Source organism: Gallinula chloropus (assembly GCF_964237585.1).
Source record: "Gallinula chloropus genome assembly, chromosome: 17".
NCBI classification, from domain to species: domain Eukaryota; kingdom Metazoa; phylum Chordata; class Aves; order Gruiformes; family Rallidae; genus Gallinula; species Gallinula chloropus.
In genome coordinates this window covers 14,580,879-14,594,411 of record NC_140102.1, presented here as the reverse complement: position 1 = coordinate 14,594,411, position 13,533 = coordinate 14,580,879, and the positions used below count along the sequence as shown (strand labels likewise).

The 13,533-nt window shown below is 62.4% G+C and overlaps 1 protein-coding gene across 1 annotated transcript; it reads left to right on the top strand.

Moving 5' to 3' along the window:
* Nucleotides 1–6,144: 6,144 nt before the first annotated feature.
* Nucleotides 6,145–9,545, top strand: GAL3ST1 (galactose-3-O-sulfotransferase 1; the record flags this gene model as incomplete). Its single annotated transcript, XM_084271888.1, has 2 exons — nucleotides 6,145–6,269; nucleotides 8,408–9,545. 2 exons carry the CDS (start codon nucleotides 6,145–6,147, stop codon nucleotides 9,543–9,545), a joined length of 1,263 nt encoding a protein of 420 aa, XP_084128014.1.
* Between the last annotated feature and the right edge of the window lie 3,988 nt (nucleotides 9,546–13,533).

Genomic DNA, 13,533 nt, shown 5'->3' with positions numbered 1-13,533 from the left:
TTTTGGAGGACACCCCGTTTCCCAGCCCGGGCTGTGCCACCTCACAGGACTCCCACAGGGCCACGGACCTGCCTTGATCTTGGTGCAAGTGCTGCCAGCCCCAGGGTGTCGATAACCCCCAGCCCTGAGAGCAACAGCAGCAGCACAGAGAGGGAACTTGGTAAACAGCTGCCTCACTTCTTTTTGGTTTTCTTTTTCTCCTCTCCTCTCCTCTCCTCTCCTCTCCTCTCCTCTCCTCTCCTCTCCTCTCCTCTCCTCTCCTCTCCTCTCCTCTCCTCTCCTCTCCTCTCCTCTCCTCTCCTCTCCTCTCCTCTCCTCTCCTCTCCTCTCCTCTCCTCTCCTCATTTTTCCCTCCTTCCTCATTTTTTAGTCCTTTTTTTCTTCCGCTGGGAGGATTTTCCCCTTATTCTGCCCTCCCCAACCTCACCTCTCAGAAAACAAAAGGATTTGACCACCCAGGAGCCCCTGGGCCAGCACCCAAAGCTAGGCTTCCACCACAAGGCAGAAGACCCCCAATAGGGCTTTCCAAACCCATTGGAGCTGCTGGCACCGTGCTGGGGAGGCAGATAAGAGAATTGGTGTGGGAATTCGCTCTGCTCGCTTCCAGGTAAGGGGACAGGGTGTGGGGGAACATGTTAGTGGAGCTCTCCCAGGGATGGTTTGCACCCCATGGGGTGCAGGAGATGGGGCATCACGGTCCCCATGGATCATTTATATCACATCCCGAAGCCACGAGCAGCCTTTAACTGAGCTGCATCCTGGCCCCTGCTGTCCTTTCCATCTGGAAACCCTTTGCAGCACCATCCCCCCAAAAAAGGGGGGAACCTGGAATTAAGAGGAGGTGGGATGTCTTGTTCCCCCCTTGCTGCTGTGTCTGGGTTGAAGCTGAGGAAGGGGGGGGGGGGGGGAGCAAGGGGGCAGAGCTGGAGAGGGGGGCGGCACCCGGCTGTGTTATTTAAGCTGCTGTGGTGGCTGTTCCAGGCAGCGGCCATCACCCATGACAAACGGGCCCGCGGGGAAGAGATGGGCGATAAATCCCAGGTGTGACTCCAGTCAGAGCTGGGTACAACTGGAAACTCGTCGGGTAAAGGCGCGAGGTGGGGCTGTGCCCTCACTGCACACCCTGACGCTGCAGCCGAGCTGGGACAAGTCCCTGTCCCATCCCCACAGCAGCCTCTGGCTCCGCAGGGGAGGGGGTGCTTGTTTGGGGAATGGGTGCTTGTGCTCACTTGCTCCCTTGTCTCCCATCCCTCAGGGCCAGCCCAGCACAGTGTGTTAGTTCTTGGGAGCTGCACGCAACCTGTTGTCCATCTCCAGGGCTGGGGATGTGGGTGGGGAGGTGTCTGTGCAGGGGAGCAGGGATGAGACAGATGGGACAGTGCCTGCGGGGGCTTTCGGGGTGGGGTGGGTGTTCCTCATCCCTTTTCTTACGATGATGGAGGCTGATGTGTGGCTTTCCTCGTGCCCTGGCACCAGGCAGGGCTGCCCAGGGGTTGTGCAGGTTAACCCCAGGGTCAGAACCAGCCCCACAGAGGCAGGGCAGGAGCAGGTGCTGGTTCTCCCAACCCCCATGGGGACCAGCTTGGAACCCCAACCACCTCCAGTGTGGACTCGCATGGGTACGGGGTATGGCCAAAGGGGTTGCCTGGTGGTTTCGCCACCAGATCAGCCACGTGGGTGCTGAACGCTGGTGTGGCTGCTGCTGGCCTTGGCTGCCCAAGCAGGCGCACGGTGTCCCTGCCTTCAGCTGCAGCCAGCCGGCTCCGAGGGCGGCAGGAAGCGCCAGGGCCGGAGCTGGGCGCACAATGGCCCCTTTTCTGCCCTGCCATGCGGCGATGCCCATGCGGGGTGCCGGATGGTGCCGAGCCCTCCCTGCTGCGGCCGCAGCACCCACTCACCATCCCCCAACCCGTGCTGTGGCAAGCCGGGACCCCACGGAAAGGGGGTAGCACCTCTCGACCCCCCCCACGGGTGGGGTCTGCGGGGACCCTTAAAGCCCCAGCGCAACCGGTGGCCCCCGGGGAAGGGGTGAAAGGCGGTGGCAGCACATGGGCTCAGCGGTTATCGCGCCCAGAGCAAAGAAACACAAATATTGCTGCCATTAAGGCCATAAAAGCCATTTAGATAGGGCAGGCGTCAGGGAGGGCGGGCAGCGGGAGGCCGCGGGATGGATGGAGAGGAGCCGGCAAGCCCCGGCGGCACACCCCGGGGGGCAGGCAGCCAAATTAGGGGCGTGGGGGCCGAGCCCCCGCCGCGGCACTGCCCAGCCCGAGGTGAGGTGACGGTGCGGCCATGAGCCACCCCTCAGGAGCCGGACGGCGGCTGGTGAGAGACGGGCTCTCGGGGAGGAGAGGAGAGGAGCGGAGCCGGCTGCCACCGCTGCCTCGGGACAGCCGGTGCCGCCCGCTCGGCCCGGCCGCGCCTCGACGGCCCGTCCCCAGCACCGCGGGGCCGGCTCCCGGGGCCGGGCCGGGCCCAGCGGTGACAATGTCCCCGTTGAGGCCAGCGCCGCAGATGGAGACAAACGGGCCCCTTGTTCTGGGCGCGGGTGGCGGGCTGAATGGCTCCTCTGTGCCGCCGGGAGTGGGTGGGGAGGCGGGAGCTCGGGCGCCGCAGCGGGTACCCGCGGCCTGTCCCGCCTGTCCCGGGGGAGCCGGGCAGTGCCCGGCCGCGGCCCCGCATCCCTCACGGGCAGCGGCCCTCATCCCCTTCTCTCTGTCTCTCTCTCTCTCTCTCTCCCCCTCCCAGGACAGCACTACGGGGCTGGGACCCCGGCGATGCCGTAACGACCACGGCTGGCGGGGCGGTTTCGGGAAGGCCGACGTTTGTGGAGAGCTGCCCGGGGCGACTTTATTCCATGTCGGAGCAGCATCAGCACCCCCATCCCACACCAGCCCAGGAGAGGAGAGGGACGGCTCGCCGAGAGCAGCTTAAGCAAAGGAAAAGGTGATGCTTGTGGCGCGGGCGATGGGGGCAGCTCCATGGGGCAGGGTGCTGGGGGCGGGAAGGGGTGGGTGTTTGCACCCAGGGAGGTGGGTGAGGGGGATGGGGAGTGGGAAGGGGTGAAGGATTTGGGTGTGTGGTAAAAAGAACTTGTAGGGGGCAAGAGGTGCAAGCAGCCTGTGGATGTGGCTCATGTACTGACTGCAGCTGTAGGGGGCTTGGCCGCCTGGGATGCGGCTCCCGCAGGGAAAATCCAAAAGAAAGGTTGGGGTTGGTGTTGGGGACCAGGGGACAGGGCTATGGAGCCATCCGTGGGGATGACTGGTGGGGATATATGGCCGGCATGGCCTCATCCTTCCCCTGGGAGTTCCAGCCATGCAGCTGAGCGCTGGTCCTGCTGCTGCCCAGCGCTGACGGGAGCCCCATGAAACAAACCAACCTCCATCGCCACACTTCTCCCGGCGTGCTATTAATAATTAAGCTGCTCATTTAAGGCAAAGTCAACAGAGTAGCTGGGTTGGGAATTGTTTGCCAGAACCACCCCAGGGGAGCCAGCTGGGGTGAAGCGAGACATCCCTTTGGCAGGGCTGGGGTGCTGCGCTGCCCTGGGTGTATGGTGGGGTCCCCAGCTGGGCTGGCAGCCAAGAGGCACGGTAACAGGCTCTCTGGCTTTGGCAGGTCTGGTGCCAGCACCAGCAGTGCCGTACCCTGCAGTGCAGTGGCAAGGGATAGCCAGGGAGATGGAGCTTTGCAGGTGTCCTCCCCTCCAGCAGTGTCCACTCCAGCAGTGTCCCTCTGGCAGTGTCCCCTCTGGCTGTACCTGGCTCTTGCCGGTGGCTTTTCTGGGTGGTGCCAACGCTGTCACTGCAGATGGTGGTCACAGCTGTGGTGTACAACCAAACCCTGTCCACTCCTGGGCACGTGAAACCCTCTTGGCTTCATGCCTACACTGCAATTGTGGGGTAGGGTCAGAGCCACCTGCTCCCCCATGGTTACAGCCCCCTCCCCACCTATATCCCCCCCCCGTTTCCTTGCCAGCAGCTCAGAAAACCAGCTGGGAAGAGGCTGGCTGTGTTTGGATGTGGCCAGTCCTGCTTCCCCCACTGGTCCCTGCTGCCTTATGGGGGGGATGAGGGAGAGAAGCACTTGGGCATCTCACGGTGCCCCCACCCCATCGGCATGCCCCGGCTGCGGCGCTGGCTGCCAGGGAGAGCTGTGCCCAGCACCTGGCCGCAGCCCCGGGCTCCGGTTGCATTTTCCATTCATTATTCATCGAGCTGGAAATCTCAGCGGCAGGAGGCGAACTGGGGGGGCCGGAGAAAGGGGGAGGCAGGCGGGAGCAGCCAGCCGAGCTCGCCCTGCCCTGGGCACCCTTTGCATCAGCCAGGTAACCTCTCAGCTTGATGTTTAGCTGAGAAATCCGGGGGGGGGGTGTTCTTCCAGGAGGGGGTCTTTGCTATGTGGGGGTGAGGGCTGGGGGGGGTGGTGGGGGGGCTTAAATGTAGCTGGGTGTAAACCACGGCTCTTTCTCCCAGCGGGGATTTCACCTCACTGAATTATTTGCTGGAGCGACGCAGCTCTTGGGGGGTGATGCTGCAGCAGGCACGGGGTGAAGGGGAGGGGGGGGGGGGCTTCTGGGCTTTTTGTTGGGGGTGTTATTCCACTGGCAGCCGGGAGGGCAGCCAGCCTTGGCTGAAGGATGCCGGGGAGCCCAAGCGAACGGCAGCTTGGGGAAGCGATGCTGCTGCTGTAGGCATTAAATGGGAGTGCAAGGCCGGGGTGGTGGTGGTGGGGGTTTGATCTCCAGCTCGGGGGTGGCGGGGGGGGGTGCTCCAGGCTGCTGGGCTCTGCTCACAGCCCCCCCACCCCCCCCCGGCAGCAGGTGCCGTGGTCACGGGTGGCATGTCCCCGTGTCCTGCCGCAGAGGACAGCCCTGCTGCAATGCGGTCGCCAGCGCGGGGAGCTGCCGGTGCCCCCCGCGCCCTGAGCCTGCGGCCAGCGGTGCCGGCTGGGAAGGTGCTGCCGGGGGCTGGGGGCTGCAGTGCTGGGGAGGGGGCGGCCTGGGGGGGCTGTGGGGCTGGGGGTGCCTGCTGCAGAGGGGAGGGGGGTGTGTGTGTGTGTGTGTGTGTGTGTGTGTGTGCACAGGTGAGCACACGCAGATGTGCAGGTGTAGCTGCGTCCTCGTGCGTACGGGGGGCATGTGTGAGGGTGGGTCAAGGTCTGTGTGCCATGTGTGCATGGGTGTGCAGGGATCAGCATGTGTGTGTGTGTGAGGGTGTCTGTGTGTGTGAGGGTGTCCCTGTCCTCGGGGGAGGGATGCAGGAGGGCACACGGGTGTGGGTGCAGGTGTGTGTGTCCGTGGGTGCAGGAACACGCAGAGTCCCAGTGTGTGTGCACACGGGTGTGCAGGGATGTTTATGTCCCCACGCCCACGTGTGTGTGCATGGGGTGTGTGTGTGTGTGTGTGTGCCCTTTGGCTGTGTGTGTGCATGGGAGCACGTGTGCAGTTGTGCACACACCTGTGTGTCTCTATGTGCAGTGCAGTGGTGCCCTGGGGGGGCGATGTGTCATCCTGCCCTGGATCCCCTCTTTCCAACAGGTCTGTGTCCCTACCCTGACCCACCCAAAGGTGTGGGTGCTGTGCCAGAGGGGAGCTGTGACCCCCCCTCAGTGCTGCAGGGGCTGGGAGGTGCTGGTGTGGCTGCCCAGGGTGGCTGTCACAGCACCCGATGTGGCCTGGGCTGAGGTGGCTCCTGATCCAGCCCAGAGACTTCCCAGGAAAAGGGGTCCCAGCTGCCCTGGGAAAGATCCCACCCGTGTTGATGACTTTTCGGTGCCAGGGGAGAAGGCTGGGCGGTGGCTGGGCTGCCCCATGGCACAGCTCCCTTCTCCCCCCAGTTCCAGCCCCACAGCCAACTCCTCTGGTGTTGGGCCAGGGAATTGTTTTGGGTTTTCTCAGGGGAGCAAAGAGCGCACGGGGTGGGCAGAGTCGCTGCTCTTTGGCCATGGATCAGTTGTGCCAGGGACACACCTGGTTGGCAGTGCCAGAAATGCCAGTGAGATGCTTCCTGGGACTTTCAATGCCTGTGAGATCCCCCCATGCTGCACTGGCTTGTGATTTGAGTCATGGTTCCCCCATTCCCCACTTGCCCTTCCCACAGTGCCAACAGCTCTCCTCTCTGCCCACCACAGGTGACCAGGATGCTGCACCATGGGAAGCACTGGAGGTCCATGTGCAAGGGGCTCGTCCTGGGGACCCTCCTGACCAGCTTCATGCTGCTGCTCTACTCCTACGCCGGCCCCCCACTGCAAGTCAGCATGACAGAGTGAGTGTGGGGTCCCAACATGTCCCCACCAGCAGCTTGGCCACCCCATTACACACTGGAGACAGTCCCAGGGCTTTCCAGGCTCTGGTGGCTTTGCATCAAGATGTCCCTTTCCTACAGCCTCCCGTTGGAGACTGCACCCTGTCCCATGGGTGGGAGGGAGGGTGACCCCCCCAGCTCCCTGGGGGGCTGGGGACACACACCCTGAGGGGATCCCACTGCAAAATGACAAGTGGAGCTCAGCTCCTGGGCGATGGAAAGGACGAGGGGACACCCTGCCCACTGCAGCTGCACATCCCACATGAGGAGGCTCCTTGTGGCCAGGAGCAGCAGGCAGAGCCAGGCAGTAATTTGGGTGCTCTTTATCAAGAGCTTTAAGAGTCATCAGGGCGCTGCCATGTGTAAACTCTCACCCACAGAGGGGCATAGGGAGGTTCAAAGTTCGCTGCTACCCATCATGAAGAAAGCTGGTGCTCAGGAAAGTCATTCCTCCTGGCACTGAATTTATCTTGGGCTTATAAAGATGAGATCTGCCCACGGGCGTTTCAAAAGCCACGTCCCAGCCAGGCTCCCCACAGCACTGGGTGGGAACATTATCAGGGATCAGCTTTTGCAGCTTCATTAGCAGTGTCCTCAGTTACTCAATACTCTGGCCTCTGTTCCCTGCTCCAGCATCTCAGATCACACATGAACTGTCCATGCTCCCTGAAGGCCCTTGAGTTCACCTGCAGGGTCGTGCTCTGGAATTATTTCCCTCTCTGCTTGGGTGCTGGATCCTTCACAGCTCCTACTACCAGGGGTTGAGGACTTCCAGACCTTGCAAGAACATTATCAGCTGCTGTCCATGGAGTTACAGCTGTGGAGAGCTCAGCTCAATGCATATCTCAACCAGGGCCACCACAACCATGCCTGTGGGGAGGGATGGGGACCCCTACTGGGGCTGCACCTATGCTGGTGGGAACGGACCATGATGAAGACCCCCTGTAGAGGTGCATTCTCAGTGCCTGGGATTGTTTGAGGGGTGATTGAGCCTGGTTTGGTGGCTCAGAGGTGCACCTGATGTCAGGACACTCATGGGGGCAGTGAGCTCTTCACTGCTTGCTGGGTGGGTGCCCTGGACCCGCTGGGCATGTGGCTGAGACTGAAGGACTTAGTGCTGGGGTCATGTCTGCCCAAGAGCCTGGGGGTGCTGCAGGCGAGCAGCTGTCCCTGGGTGAGCACCCATCCCCAGGGCGAGCGCCCATCCCCAGGGTGGGCGCCCATCCCCAGAGTGAGCACCCATCCCCAGGGTAGGTGTTTATCCCCAGGTTGAGCACCCATCCCCAGAGTGAGTGCCCATCCCCAGGGTGAGCACCCATCCCCAGAGTGGGCACCCATCCTCAGAGTGAGAACCCATCCCCAGGGCGAGTGCCCATCCCCAGGACGAGTGCCCATCCCCAGGGTGAGCACCCATCCTCAGGGTGAGAACCCATCCTCAGAGTGAGAACCCATCGCCAGGGTAGGTGTTTATCCCCAGGGTAAGCACCCATCCCCAGGGTGGGTGCCCATCCCCAGATTGAGCACCCATCCACAGGGTGGGTGCCCATCCCCAGGGCGAGTGCCCATCCCCAGATTGAGCACCCATCCCCAGGGCAAGTGCCCATCCCCAGGGTAGGTGCTTATCCCCAGGGCAAGTGCCCATCCCCAGGGTGGGCGCCCATCCCCAGATTGAGCACCCATCCCCAGGGTAGGTGCTTATCCCCAGGTTGAGCACCCATCCCCAGAGTGAGTGCCCATCCCCAGGGTGGGTGCCCATCCCCAGGGTGAGTGCCCATCCCCAGGGTGAGCACCCATCCTCAGGGTGAGAACCCATCCTCAGAGTGAGAACCCATCCCCAGGGCAAGTGCCCATCCCCAGGGGGGTGCCCATCCCCAGATTGAGCACCCATCCCCAGGGTAGGTGCTTATCCCCAGGTTGAGCACCCATCCCCAGAGTGAGTGCCCATCCCCAGGGTGGGCACCCATCCTCAGAGTGAGCACCCATCCCCATGCTGAGCACCCATCCCCAGGTCCAGCTCCTCCAAAAAGCCAAATGCCCATACCCCCACGGTGCCAGCTGAGCCGCCCTCCCCACGACACCCTATCTCTTCTCCCCACCAGGATCCCCACACCCTCCTCCTGCTCCTCCCACCCAGCCCGCAGCAGGGTGCCGCCAGCAGCCAACGGCACGGCCCAGAGCTGCGTGCCCAAGCTCAACATCATGTTCATGAAGACCCACAAGACGGCCAGCAGCACCATCCTCAACATCCTCTTCCGCTTCGGGGAGAAGCATCGCCTGAAATTCGCCTTCCCCAGCGGGCGCAACGACTTCTACTACCCCGCCTACTTCGAGCGCAGCCAGGTGCAGCACTACCGGCCGGGCTCCTGCTTCAACATCATCTGCAACCACATGAGGTTCCAGTACCAGGAGGTGCGCCAGCTCCTGCCAGCAGACGCCACCTTCCTGACGGTGCTGCGGGACCCCGCCTACCTCTTCGAGTCCTCTTTCCACTACTTCGGGCGCGTCGTTCCCCTCACCTGGAAGCTGATGGGGGAGGACAAGCTGGCAGAGTTCCTCCAGGACCCCTGGCATTACTATGACCCCAACGGGTTCAACGCTCACTACCTCCAAAACCTCCTCTTCTTTGACCTGGGCTATGACAACACCATGAGCCCCGACAGCCCGCTGGTGGAGGAGTACATCCAGGAGATAGACCGCCGCTTCCACCTCGTCATGTTGCTCGAGTACTTTGATGAGTCCCTGGTGCTGCTGAAGGACCTGCTGTGCTGGCAGCTGGAGGATGTCCTCTACTTCAAGCTCAATGCCCGGAAAGGCTCCACCATCTCCAAGCTGACACCTGAGCTGTATGAGAAGGCCACCTCCTGGAACCTCATCGACGCCAAGCTCTACCGCTATTTTAATGCCACCTTCTGGCGTAAGGTGGAGGCTTACGGGAGGGAGCGGATGGCCAAGGATGTGGCCGAGCTGCAGCGGGAGAATGAGAAGATGAAGAGCATCTGCATCGATGGGGGACACGCCGTGGATGCCAGCGCCATTCAGGAGTCCTCCATGCAGCCCTGGCAGCCTCTGGGGGAGAAGTCCATCCTGGGCTACAACTTGAAGAAAAAGATCAACAAGAAGCACCAGAAACTCTGCCGCAAGATGCTGACGCCCGAAATCCAGTACCTGACCGACCTGGGGGCCAACCTCTGGATCACCAAGCTGTGGAGCCGCGTGAGGGACTTCCTGAAGTGGTAGGGGACGGTGGGCACCCCGCTCTCCTCGGGGCAGAACCAGGTGCTTCCCTTTTTTCATGGTGTCGTCTTGGTTGGACGTGAGCAGAACCGGCTGGAGGCCCCGGGAACGCTGAGGGGACCGGACCTTCCATCACCGTTCCTGTCGAGACCCCCACTTGGGCAGGAGCCTCTGCCCCCCCCACTCCCCCACCCTTGCCTTCATTTTGGGGCCCATTGCACTGCTCAGGCACGCCCCAGCACATGGGTGTGATGAGCACAGCTCGTTCTCAGCCCACCCATGGGTGTTGGTCCCTGGCAGGACATGACCCAGAACCAAGGGATGATGCGGTGTCCGCACCTGGGTTTGGAGAATGGAGAACCCACCTCACAAGCCCCAACTTTGATCAACGGGCTCCTGGTCCCCATGGGCAAAGGGCATCTGTGCAGCAGGGCCCCTCCCAGCCCCCCATCGTCCCGGTTAGAGGGCCCCGTGGCCCCGGTCCCCACAGGGGACACCCAGGGAGCCCCACGGGGCCTGGTGAGAACTGGTGTGGGGAAGGGGTGGTGAGCACGGACCGGTGGGCACCGTCCCAGTGATGCCATCCCCCGGGCATGGCAGGGGAGGGGGGGATGCCAAGGACAAGCTCCATCCCCACCCCATGGTGGGGACAAACCTCCAGCGTCCTGGCCGGGCTGGATGACACCGGCAATACCGCGTCCTGCTGCGAGCAGCCCTGGCTGGGAACGGGGGTGACCCCCACAGCTGAGCCCCCCCCCTGCAGCAGAGGGACCTCTGGACCCCCACCCGTGTTCTGCTCCCTCCATAGCAGTCAGGAATAAAAGAGCAGTTCTACTTTTGTAAGATAAGCCTGTGTCTGGTGGGGTTTGGTGTAAGGACACTCCAGCCACCCTCTGTCCATCTCCTCCTTCCACCCCTGCGTGGCCACAGCAGGATGGGACCCCCCCCCCGGCAGGAGTGGGGTGCCTGGATCTGTCCCCACTGTCCCTGCAGAGCTGGGTGCTGGTGTGGGATTCCCATGGTGTGCAGATGCCCCCAGGAAGGTCTGCAGGTGCCTCAGGGACACCAGGCCCATGGGACAACCGTCATGGGTGACACAACTCGCTCACGCCACAGGGTCCCAGCTCTGCTGCTGGGGGGGGTGCACCCCATTTTCAAGGGTGGCCCCAGGATTTGCACTGCTGCTTCTCCAGCTGAAGCACCAGCACCAGTGGTACTGGGGTGGACATGAGCCCTGGTAACCAGGCTGGGAACACCAACCCAACTGTGTGTGATGCTGCCCAAGGACACCAGGGACACAGAGCTTGGGGCATCTCCCTCAGGTCCCCATGTGTCTCCCATGAGGTCTTCTGCTGGGACCAGGTGCCAGATCCCACTGCCTGCAGATCCCAGGGTGGAAAAGACCCTTCTGAAGCAGGAGGTCAGATGCACAGCCCACCTGGGATGATGTCCCCTGTGGGGACATGCTCTGTGTCCCTCTGTGCCCAGGCCACCAGGTCAACCCACACAGAAGGGGCTGTGGTGGGTGTTTGGGGCCATCCAAGACAGGCAGGAGCCACAGACACACAGACTTCTCCACATCAGTCCTGGCTGTGACCAAACTGCTGCCTCCCACCAGGCTGCCTGTGTCCCCAGGGCTTCCTGCCCAGGAGAGCAGCCAGCAGCAAGCCCCAGGGTGAGGAGCAGCAGCTCTGCACTTGTTTGGAGCCAAGGGGTGGAAGGAGGGTCCCCTCCATTAATGTCCTCCCATCCCATACCCACCAGCCTCCTTCCACGGGCTCTTGTTCCCAATGCACAGGCCCAAGCTGGGAATACAGCTCCAGGATCATGTGGTGGGACTGGGACAGCCACCAGCGGGACCCTAGTGGGACAAGTGTGGTGTACTGGGGACCAGGACCATGAGGTGGGACCAGGACAGTCCATGGCACCAACACTGAGTGGTGGAACTAAACCATGTGGTGCAACTGGGATCAGGGAAAACTGACTGGGCCAGGACCATGTGTAGGGCCAAAACTACATGGTGGGACCAGGACCTTGCTCAGGACCAGGACCAGACTGAGAGGTGGGATGGGGACTGAGTGATGGGTGCAGATCCATGGGGTGTAGTATAGAACCAACCCCACACATGTTGCTGACTGCAGAGGAAATGAAGCAAACACCCAAAGCCCAGCAGCACCAGCTGGGGCCCATCAGCACCCAGCTCTGGCCTTTAAAGGCCCCAGGGGGTGGTGGGGCAGGTGTTACTGCTTGCTGAGGATGGGGCTGTGTTGGTGGGTGCTGGTGTGTGGGGTTTTGCTGGGGGTAACAGGTGAGTGGGGCTGGGACCCCTCGGTCCCACCACTGGTTGTACTGGGGAAGGTGGGTGGTGGCACCCATGTCTGGGGGCAGGAGGATGGTGGGTGCTGGCTCCTGGTGTCCTTCTGGGCTTGCTGGTACAGGTCTTCTTGGTGGAGGGGAGGCTTCCTAAAAGGAGCCTGTGCTCTGGGGATGTGTGGCTGGAGCAAGGTGGCTTCCCAGGAGCTCTGTGTGCTCTCAGGTCGTAGTACCATAGGACTTGGTGTGGGGGGTCCTGGAGCTGCTGCTGGGTACGTGGCTGGTGATGGTCTCCAATGCCATGAGCAGCTCCTAGTCTGGCCCCAGCCTTGACCAGGGTCGAGGTACTGGGGGGTGCTATTGGTTCAGGCTGTCTGGTCCCATGTATGCCTGGTGCTGAGTGGCTGGGGACACTTCACCTTGCATTTTGGGATGGTTGTGAAGGCCTGTGTGGAGCAGCACCTCTAGCACACAGGGACCACAGTGGCCCCATGCCAGGACCTGGCCACTCAGACCATGTGAGGGCCTGGCTGGGGTACCTGGGGGTGGAGGAGCACCCCAATGTGCCCAAACCCAACTGAGCTCCTGGGTGCTCTCCCTCCCTCCCTCCCACTTCTCCATGAGCCCCAGGGACATCTGAGGAGCTGGGTGTCCCTGCTGTGCCTGGGACATGCTGCTGCACGCTCAGCCCCACTGGCTAAACTCCCCCCTTGCTGCAGGGACCCCCATGGCTCCAGCTGCTTCAATGTCTGGCCACACAGTGGTGGCTCCAGTGGTGTCCTCAGGCACGGGGACAAGGGCTGCAGCCTCGGTCCCTGCTGCTGCCACTGTGCCTGGTGGGGCTCCTGCTCACCCCCCTGCTGATGAGCCCGTCGTGAACTTCACCTTGAGGATCCTGGATGGTGAGTGCTCTGGGTCTTGTCTTGGGTGCTGACTTTAGGGGATGAGACCACAGGGTGGGTCCAGCCTGGACCAGCAGCAGCCCCAGTGCTTTCCCCTGCCTGGCCTCAGCTCTAGGGAGCAGCAGGAGAAGGTGGCTGCTGCTGCAGGGCCTCCCCTCCCTGCCTTGCAGAGGGCATAAGGCTCTGAGATGTTCCCAACCCTGTGCTTGATACAGTGACCAGATTTTGGGGGTCACCTGCCCCTTGGTGTTCTGATGGGTGATGTGGTCCCTTCCTGGCTTCATGGAGGAGCCCAGGAAGCTCCTGTAGCTCTGGGGAGTGGGCTGGGGTGACAGAGCCAGGGCAGCCTTGGGATGAAGGGTGGGCCCTGAGACAGGGGAGCTGCAGGCAGGGCTGGAGGCCAAGACACCCGTGGGTGGTGTTGAGATGTGTCTGATGTCCCTGGCTGTGGTGGGACAAGATTGGGGGTCTCACATTGAACCCCACTCCCTTTAGGGGACCCCAGTGCCAGGAAGGAGCCGCTGGTGCTCAGCCCCAGCTCTGCCATCATCCTGGAGGCCAGGGTCCACTTCAGGCCTGGCACCTCCCTGAAGATCTACGTGGACCAGTGCTATGGGACCAGCTCAGAGCAGCCAGGACACTCCAGGAGGGTCTTCATCGTGGTGAACAGCCAAGGGTCAGTGCCCACGGGGTGGAAGGTGGGGACCACTGCTCCTGGCACCCTGAGGTCCTCTAAGACCTGATGGGGAGGGATGTCCAGGGCCTGGAAACAGCCT